Below are 10,483 nucleotides of genomic sequence, written 5' to 3' on the forward strand. Positions count from 1 at the left end.
TTATCTGCTGAGCCATCTCTCCAGCCCTTGAAATTACTTTTACATGATCAACAAAACGTAGATATCACAGTCCAGGTCTATAACCAAAGTTCCCAGATGAAGCAGTCAAGGAAAAATGTAAGGAGCGAGTGGAAGCATGTGAGCATGCACACGTGGTCAGTACTAACGAGCCACATGCTGAGTACAGATGGATTTGGCCAGTCTAGGTCCTGATTCACAGTAGCTCAGGGGTAGCTGCAGACCCTTTGTCCAGCTATAAGTCAAGGCATGCTCATCTGCTAGGGTTGAGGCATTCCAGAACACACCTGGAAGTCAGATCCTCTCACCGATGAGCCTGTTTCCAGGTTATTAATGTTTGCTTCTCTGAAGACGGCAGGCAGACAAGAAAGTTTGTAAGAGAAACTCTGAACTATACTAGGCTCATCAGCTTTGAGACTGGCTCCAAAGATGGAAAAATGTCCCAGGACCTCCTTTGTATCAGTAGCACCTTCCTGTGGCCCCAATAAAGAGGTGGCCAGGAGTGAGGCCTGATCACCTGTCCAGGCTATAGGAGTTTCCTTTCTGACTCAAACAGTGACTCTCTCAGACCTGCAGCAGCCATGACATTTCCATGGTCTGGGATCTGGGACCCACATGTCATTGAGAGAAGGTATGGGACAGGGACCTGCTAATTGCCAGTGTGCTCTGCAGGTTCCCAGTCCCAGAACCCACATAATTACCCATCCCTTCCTCACCAGTGTGGGGAGCCTGTTCCCACAAGAGCTCAGGCGTGCACTGTGGTGAGGGTGAGGTGGGGTGAGACTACAGTGTCAAGGTGCAGGCTTGGGTGGACCCTGTGGAGACAAAGCACATCCTCAGTTCCTGTTCTTGGGGAGAAAGGCCCAGCACTTTAGTTTAGGAGACCCTGCCAACAGGAAATCCACAGGACCAAGGTGGGATATACAATCCTCCCAGGGTCCATTGGCCAGAGCAGGAAATTGGCTGGGGCTCTGCCTTTTAGCTGAGCAAACAACACATTTCTCAAGAGGGTGAGGCTCCAGCCCTGGGTATATGAAACCCTCAGCACTAGGCTTTGGGAAGCTTGTCTTGGGTTCCAGGAGCATCTTCTGAGTCCCTCTCCACCATGAAGCTCACCATCACCTTCTTGCTGTTTGGCATGGCCCTGCTCAGTGATTCTGGTGAGTATCCTCAGGGCTTACAAGTCATAGGAAGGACCTGCCATTAGTACCTGCTCTTTCCTGGCCCTGACTCCAGCCAGTCCTGACCTTACAGCCTCCCACTCTGGACACCGGTTGCTTCCACTGGCCCTACAGAGGGGCCTCGAGAGGGACCCAGATGCTTTTCTGCTTATCCTTCCCAGAGGGATCCCTCTCGCTCTTCTTCCTGCAGCCATTGAGGCCTTCTGCTGCTAGCCCCATCTGAGCCCCCCAGCTGCATCAAGTATACCTACCCACCTTCAGCCTTTCTTCGCTTCACTGACCACCACCAGGCTCTCTCCAGCCTCAGGCTGATGGCAGGTGTCAGCCCCGGCTTGGAAAAAGCCATCTGTTCTCAGCCTGGTCACTGTCCCCTCCTCCTTCAAGGCACAGTATGAATATCCCCAACTCTGAAAAGCCTACCTACCCTCAAGCCTACCAGAGATCACCTGTCCTTCCTCCACCATGAGGCCATCTCCTATGGCTTTCTTGCAACAATCTCCTTCCTGGGCCCTCTATGTGGCCACCTTTCCTCACTTCTGTGTCTTCACAACTTGTCACAGGGCAGCCACCAGTCAGGAAGTGGGTAGGTGGCTCGGGATGATGAACAAACCGTGCCATCCCCCTTGGGCACTCCCCGGAGTTGGGTCTTCAGGACCCCTGTAGAGACACCAGGCTCTCTGCTTGTATGTCGGCAGGTGCTGCTTTCTTTGTGGATTCAGTGGCCAAATCAGTGGCTGAACCTGTGGGGGCTCTTGCACCAGCTGCAGAAGCTGTGGCTGGGGCTGTGCCCAGCGTACCCTTAAACTACTTCAACCTCCTGAAGTTCATACTCGCCGGCCTGGGCATCCCAATGGATCACCTCATAGAGGGTTCCAGGAAGTGTGTCACCGAGCTGGGTCCTGAGGCCGTGGGGGCCATCAAGACACTGCTGGTAAAATGGGCACCCCTCCCCAGCCATCCTCACAATCATATAGGAGGCAGCCCAACCCAATCAGGGAACCTTTGCTTCCTGTCCTGCTCCAGCAAGCTCTTAGGCGTGGGAGGTTGTGAAGAGCCCGAGGAGTTCTTTATAATGTACTTTTCACAAAAGCCTGCCAGCAGGCCACTTTATCCCAGGGCCCACTCCCCATCTGCTTCACCGAAATCCTCCTTAGAACCAGCAGCTTGCCTTCCTGGTTGAGTAATCTCAGGGACCCAGGACCTCTCCTCCTTAATTCTTGGGGGCAGTGAGGGAGCACTCTCAAGCTTTGCTTCTCTTTTCCAGGGGACCCTGACTCTACTTGGTTAAGATGAGCCTGGAGAAACCCCACCAGAGGACAAGATGCTGCCCTCCAACGAGGGCTGGAAACCCTGCCGCCTGGTCCTGATGCCCATGCCCTTCCCTCTGTCTTGCTTAATAAACATGGCTAGAACAGGTTTGCAGTTGATGTCTTCCTTCCTCAAAGAAAATCCCCAAAGGAAGCCACCAAGTATGGGGAGGGAAGGAGAGAGGGAGAGGAGGAGGGAGGAAGGGAGGGAGAGAAAGAGAGGTGGGGAGGGAAAGGAGGGAAGGAGAGAGAGGGAGGGAAGGAGGGAGGAAGGGAAAAAGAGGGAGAGAAGGGAGGGAGAGAGAGAAATTTGACAGGTGACAGAGTCAGTAATTAAGAGTGACAGGAGTGGACTCTAGCTCCTAGCTTGGGGGTTATTTTTTTGCCATTATGCTCTGTAATTGTTCATGAAGTGTGGGAAACATCTAATCCTTGACGTTTGAAGACAACTCTCCCAACAAAAGCATTTAAAAGTTTTTATCCCCTTGACGTAGACACTTATTCCTATGGTTTCTGGAGGCTTCATTCAGATACCCAATGCCTTTGATTCTTTTGTTCTATCAAAGGAAACGATTTCTGGACTGACTCCAATGCTGATAGTAAGGTCCCATAGAACCTGGACACTAAAGACTATTTCAGGGGAAAATTCCTAGTAAACTCAATGTGCTGGATAGCTTTAGTGTCAACTTGACACACCTGGTTGAGGGAGCCTCAATTGGGGAATTGCCCCCATAGGACTGGCCTGTGGCCATGTCTGTGGGGCATTTTCTTGATTGATGAGATGTGGGAGGGCCCAGCCCACTGTGGGTGGTGCCACCCCTGGGCAGGTGGGCCTGTGTTGCATAAGAAAGCAGGCTGAGCAGGGGCCAGGGGAGCAAACCAGTAAGCAGCGTTCCTTCATGGCCTGTGCTCCAGCTCCTGCCTCCAGATTCCTGCCCTGAGTTCCTACCTTGAGCTCCCTGATGAACTGTGACCTGGGAGATATCAAATAAAATAAACCCTTTCCTCCCCAAGTTGGTATTGGTCAGAGTATTTTGTCCCAGCAATGGAGAAACAACCAGGATACTCAATATTCTCACGTGTCTCTGATCATTCACAAACTGAATCCATTGTTTTTTTTTTTTACACTGAAACATAGGCTTGAATTTTTCTGTTCTTATTTTGACACAAATATTTCGGGGATTTAAGCTTTTTAATTTTGGGAAGTGGCATTTTGATGAATTCACAAACTAGAACAGAGAATAGTCACTCGGATCCAAAGTAGATTTGAATCTCACTTTCAATGCATTGTCTCCACAATTGTCAAGGGTTACAAATCTTTGTAGAAGACTCTGGTTTGGATAGTCAGAAACACCAACAAGATGAATCATTCTGTATCTCTGGTGAGAAAATCGGTGGGGACACCTTGACATGTCACCCAGTCAACCTCTATTAACACCAGCATGTCCAGACTCTGTAGATTGTCAGTAACAATGCTCTAAATGTCACGGGAACATAGTATAATACTGAGGCTTGTGGTACTAGACCAAAGATCTCATCCTGAAATGGCTCTGCTACCCTTCACTTGTGGAATCTCCCCGCCCCCAGGAAAACAATGCAGGGAAAATGCTTAGAAGAGACTGTAAGATCAGTTCACGTAGATTCCTGGTGAAGAGATCAACATGATCCTGAAGGAGCTGATCTCCAAATCTGTTCCGTGAAAACAAAGTGTAAATGAAGAGGTCAAAGGGGTGGATGGTAGTGGATGCTGAAGCATCCCATCTGGATTTCCCAGGAGGAGGCTATCATTTCCATCACTCTAGAGTACTGTAACTGATAGTGTGAGACTGGGCTGCTTTCTGAGAATTGCCCTCACAGAATTCCAAGTTCACACTCCTACCCAGATCCAGCAATGCAGATTATATTTCTTGCAGGACCTCGAACCTCTATCACTGTACTATGTCATCAGCCCTTTGAGGTAGTCTACAAAGACTTGGATGCTTTGCCTCAAGGGGGAACAAATCTAAAGGGTCTCCCAGGGGATCATGAGTGAGAACTCTGTGACTGTTACCATTCAGCTTCCTCTTTGTGCAGCAGTAATTCCTTAATTCCCCCATGCCACCCTAGAATGGTCGGATGTGTGCAGTGTCCTGGAGGATGACTCCGCATTCACACAGGTGTCATTTCCAACCCAATGCCCATTTCACCTTTTTTTCTTCCTTAAATTTTTTATTAGATGTTTATGTGTGTCTGTGCATGTAGAGGCCCAGAAGAATGTTTGATTCACTAGAGCTGGAGTTACAGGGGGTTGTGAGCTACCTGCTGTGGGTGCAGGGAACCAAACTCAAGTCCTCTGCAAGAGCAAGTGCCCTTAACTGCTGAGCCATCTCTCCAGACCTGTTTCATCTTTCAAAGGCCACGCCATTCACTGGTTCATCTCCAATAAAATTCCTGCACATAAACCTGTGTCTCAGAGAATGCATCGAGGGAACTCATCAGGAGACCATACATTTACTGTTTGTCTAAGAAAGGTGTCTCTAGCCAGATGTGGTGGCACACATGCCTTTAATCCCAACACTTGGGAGGCAGAGGCAGGCAGATCTCTGTGAGTTTGAGGCCAGCCAGGTCTACATAGTGAGTTCCAGGCCAGCTAGGGCTACAGGGAGACCCTGTCTCAAAAAGACAAAAAAAAAAAAAAAAAAAAAAAGGTGTCTCTGTTAAAAACAACAACAAAAAAGTGTATGGTAGGCTAAACTAAAAGCCATCAGAGAGAAAGGAATGGGGCAAAAGGCTTGATTTTGACAATTTGTCATTATGTCCATGTGAAAGCTACAGAAGGTCAAATAAATGTTTTTAAAGGCAGAAAGAAAGAAAGAAAGAAAGAAAGAAAGAAAGAAAGAAAGAAAGAAAGAAAGAAAGAAAGAAAGAAAGAAAAAGAACCACAAAAGAGCTACTCCATTGGATATGAAAACATGGTAGTTCACCTCTATCCCCCGCGGATGGAAGTGGGCACACCCCAAGGACAAACTGCTCAAACAGCCTTCCGATTTCTCTGGCAGTGGTATTGCTATCCCAAGGCCATCTGTAGCATTTTCTTTTTTTAAGTGAAGTGAATAATTATGGGCTAGGGCTATAGCTCAGTGGCAGAGTACTGGTCTAGCATGCACAAGGCCTTGGGATTTCATTCCCAGTATGGGGCAAGGCAGTCTTTAAATTATTTTAATGCCTTTAATCCCAGCATTTGGGAGGCAGCAACAGGTAGATCTCTCTGTGAGTTCGATGCCAGCTTGATCTACATAGGGAGTTCCAGGCCAGCCAGGGCTACATAGTGAGATCCTGCCTCAGAAACCAAACCAAACCGAAACAAAACAAAAAACACACACAAAATATTGTTTTATTGTCACTGAAACCTGAGTTTCCTAGCCAAGTTAAAGGGAGGTACTAATTTAGGATCATTAAAGTTAAGTAAAACCCTTAGGGCTTGAATGAGAATTGAAGAAAAAACATTTGATATATTTTATCTCTGGGGAAAATTTTTCATTTCTGTCCCCTGAAATGACCGAGACCCTGACTCATCCAGTGGCTAAAAGCATTCCTTCCTGCATGTAAAGTTTCTGGTCTTCAGATGAAATTCCCTACTTTAAGAACCAGGAATCTTTGAACTAATAATTAAGTGCAGGCCTGGAGCAAGAAACATAAAAAAATAACTTTTTAAACTAGAATAGGAAGCTACTAGCAATTATGAGGCCCGCGCCTAAAGAACACACAGGACCATCTGAACAAAGCTCTCATGGGTCAAAGACAAGGTGATTCTGAACATTAATAACAGTAACAAACCTCACCTAGTATATATATAAATCCATGTTCTTGATATTGGGCAAATAGCCTATTACGTAACCTTTTACCCAAAGAACCCAAGGAAACTCATAAAATGGATAAAGGAAGTAATGGAGAATGTACCCATCTGTCTGAAATATAACAGAGCAACCAACGTGTGATGATGAAAATGTCTTCTCACAAAAGCTAAGCAAAGGGACAACACAGGCTGTCATTTTACACTAACTAGATGTGGGGATGCTATCAAAGACTGCCAATGTCACACAGGCCATGTATGCCTAAAGGGAGTAGAACTGCATTCAGAGCAGTTTTTGAGGAATCTTATTTTTATTTATTTTTGTCTTTTTGAAACAGGGTCTCCCTGTAGCCCCAGCTGGCCTGGAACTGGCTATGTAGACCAGGCTGGCCTTGAACTCACAGAGATCCGCCTGCCTTTGCCTCCCAAGTGCTGGGACTACAGGCATGTGCCGCCACACCTGGCTTAATTTTTTAAATTTATTATTGAATTCCTCTGCAGCCTGAGCAGCTCCACGCTCTGCCCACACTGTCCCCATTCTAGCCTTGGGCCCAGGCCTGCAACTGTTCTTCCATTTCAGATCTCTGGACTAGCTTCCTAATGAAGACTAGCTTAATCCTCCAGTTTGGTTTGTTAGACCTTCCACAGGCTGCCCCCACCCCCACCCTACCCTTGGCTTCCTGATCTGCCTGCCACAGACCCGCCTACTACCCTGATGGAGGCTATTCCAGAGTTCCACAACTGGTCACACACAGAGAACTTGTATCTGAGAGATACCCAGTCCTAAGTGACATATCTACAGTGGAACCTCAAGACACCTAAGGCTCACAGAACACAGCAGAACAGGGGGTACAGAGAATACTAATACACCCCTCAACTCTTACCGGCAAAGCCTCCTCATACAATGGCGTGCAATGCACACAGAAGGCCACAACTGACTAGGTTTTGGAGAATGAAAGACTGTAGAGTCCATGTCCCTGGATAGGACTCCTATATGAAACCTCACCCACCATGGCTCAGGGACCATTTTGGAAGAGGGGGCAGAAAGATTGTGAGAGCCAGAGTCCGTGAATGAACATAAGGAAACTGGTTTTTCAGACCTCTGGGAACTTGCTCATATGAACTTGCACCAATGGTGATGGCATGCACAAGACCTATGCCAACTCAATCAGACAAAAGCCCAGCACAGAATTGGGAAATGGACATGCTACACACTCCAACCCTAGCTGTGGAACTACTGGCAACTGATTACTGAGAAATCAGAGTAGATCTTTATGGGAGTGACTCTAGATAGGTTGTGAGTCTCCAGTGGATGAACTTGTACCGAGGGGCATCTGGATACAAATGCTTGACCAGATAGGACTGAACATTTATGACAGAATGCATGAAATCCAGTGGAGGGGTTATGGGGAGTGTGGATGAGGGAGGGGGTCTAATTTGATTAAGATCTATTATATGAAACATAAAAAACTCAATAAAAATATTTTTTAAGAAGACTTTACTTTCAGGGGCTGGAGATGGCTCAGTGGTTAAGAGCACTGGCTACTCTTCCAGAGAACCTGGGTTCAGTTCCCAGCACCCACATGACACAACTGTCTGTAACTCCAGCTCCATATTAAAATTGAGTTTTCTTGTATACATATGTTTTGCCTTCATATATGTAAGTGCACCCATGTATGCAATGTCCACGGAGGCCAGAAGAGGTCATCAAATACCTTGGAACTGGAGTTACAGGCACTTGTTAGCTGCTTGGGGGTGCTGGGAACCAAACCCATGTCCTCTGCAAGAGCAACCAGTGCTCTTAAACACTGAGCCATCTCTTTAGCTCAAAAATTAAATTTTAAGATATTTTATGTTTTTAATTATGTGTTGGGGAGTATGTGCACCTGAGTGCAGGTGTCCAGCAAGGCCAGAGGTGTTGGGTCCCCCTGGAGCTGGAGTTACAGGTGGTGCACTAATACAGGTATTGGGAACTGAACTTGGGTCCTCTCCAAGAACACTGCTCTTAATCACTGAACTATCTCTCCACCCTCTTTTTATTTTTTGAAATATCTGAATTAAAATGTTCAAATATTTTTAAAATGAAAGAAAATATCAGCGCTGCAATATTTGCTAGAATTTACCAGTGGAGCCATCTGGATTCTACAGGTTGTTTTGCGTTTTTTATTACTAACTCAATGTCACAACTTGTCTACTAGGATTTTTGACCTACTCTTCTTTTTAAAGTTGAGATGGCGTACAGTATTCCGTAGTATTCCACACTAATCCTCTCTGTTCTGTGAGGTTGGTGGTAATGCTCCCCTTAATTATCATTACGTTTTCACTTTTCCCTGTTAGGCCTACCTGACCACTGATGAATTGTGCTCATCTTTCTAAGCACCAGCATTGGCAAATTTTGAATTTTCCTTCTAGTTTCTACTCCATAATTTTCTGCCCGAATCCTCATCTCCCTAACTGCCTGCTCCAGATTTGGCTTGCTCTTCGTTTTTTTCCACTGTCCTGAGGACAGACGTTACTAAGATACTTTTTTTTTTCATTTTTAATGTCTTTGCATTACAGTTTCCCACTAAGTATTGTTGTCACTGCATTCCGTTTGATATTATTTTTTCATTCATTTCAAAGAATGCTCCAATTTGCCTTTGTTTCTTTGATCCATTGGTTATTATGCACTAGCTTACACTTAAAAATTAGTATTGCTGGGGCTGGAGAGATGTCTCAGCGGTTAAGAATACTGGCTGTTCTTGTGGAAGACCCGGGTTCAAATCCCAGCACCCACATGGCAGCTAACAACTGTCCATAACTCCAGTTCCAGGGGATCCAACAGCCTCTTCTGTACTCCATGGGCATTGCATGACACAGGTGCACTTACCTACATGCAGGCAATACATGCATACACATAAAATAAAATAAAAAATATTAAAAAAATAAAATTAGTATTGGTTTTTTAAAAACCATGATTACGGGGCTGGAGAGATGGCTCAGCGGTTAAGAACACTGACTGTTCTTGCAGAAGAGCTGCGTTCAAATCCCAGAACCCACATGGCAGCTAACAACTGTTGTGTAACTCCAGTTCCTGGGGATCTGACAGCTTCTTCTGTCCTCAGCAGGCATTGCATGTCACGGGTGCACTCACATGCAGGCAATACACATATGCACATAAAATAAAAATAAATAAAATATTTTAAGAAAACCATTGCATTGAAAAACTACATAGATTGGAGAATTCAGAAAAGGAATGGATGTCAAAATCAAATTAAAACAGTGATAAATTTCACAGTATTGATGGCAATGACTGGTAGTTTTGTCAGTAAATAATACTCAAAAGTTATAGCATATGTTCTGGTTTGTTTCTTCATTGCTGTGACAAAATACTCTGACCACTACCAACTTGGGGAGGAAAGGATTTATTTAACTTACATATTCCAGGTCACAGTTCATCAGGGAGCCCAAGGTAGGAACTCAGGGCAGGAACCTGGAACACAGGCCATGGAGGAATCCTGCTTACGGGCTTGCTCTTCTGGCCCCTGCGCAGCCTGCTTTCTTATGCAACATACGCCCACCAGCCCAGGGGTGGCACCACCCACAGTGGACTGGGCCCTCCCACCTCACTCTTCAAAAAGATGCCCCCCAGACGTGGCCACAGGCCAGTCCAATAGAGGCAATTCTCCAATTGAGGCTCCCTCAACCCAGGTGTATCAAGTTGACACTAAAGCTATCCAGCACAATTGACCCCTTGTCAACTTGACCCACAAACATCACTATTAAACCATAAACTTTCCAATTTTTGTCCCTAAGACATGATGTTAATATCACAACGTAAGACAGTACAACCTTAAAAACCCCACAGTCCTTAAAAAAAAGCCAAACACTTAAAAGTCCATAGTCTCTTAATAGTCTCTTAACTGTGGGTGGGCTCCTATAAAATCCAAAACAAGTACTGTCTTATTTCAAGGGGAAGAATTGGACAAGCCTAAACAAAACCAAGGTCCAGCAAAGTAGCTCAAGGCTGGACATCTGGGATTCACTCATGATCTTCTGGCCTCCAAAGGGTTCTCGCAACTCCACTTCTCAGACTCTGCCATCCACAGCACACACAGCTCGTCTTGAAGACTCAAGCCAGCTCCAGCCGACACCTACTGCAGTCA

At 46.0% G+C, this 10,483-nt stretch overlaps 1 protein-coding gene across 1 annotated transcript; it reads left to right on the forward strand.

The window, feature by feature from the left end:
• Nucleotides 1–1,085: 1,085 nt before the first annotated feature.
• Scgb3a1 (secretoglobin family 3A member 1) lies at nt 1,086–2,509 on the forward strand. Its single transcript, XM_008852227.2, has 3 exons — nt 1,086–1,178; nt 1,895–2,130; nt 2,464–2,509. The coding sequence occupies exons 1-3, from the start codon at nt 1,124–1,126 to the stop codon at nt 2,485–2,487; spliced, it is 315 nt and encodes a 104-aa protein (XP_008850449.1). The 5' UTR covers nt 1,086–1,123; the 3' UTR covers nt 2,488–2,509.
• Nucleotides 2,510–10,483: the final 7,974 nt, after the last annotated feature.

The sequence above is a fragment of the Nannospalax galili genome, unplaced genomic scaffold (assembly GCF_000622305.1).
Source record: "Nannospalax galili isolate Female #2095 unplaced genomic scaffold, S.galili_v1.0 scaffold1206, whole genome shotgun sequence".
NCBI lineage: Eukaryota > Metazoa > Chordata > Mammalia > Rodentia > Spalacidae > Nannospalax > Nannospalax galili.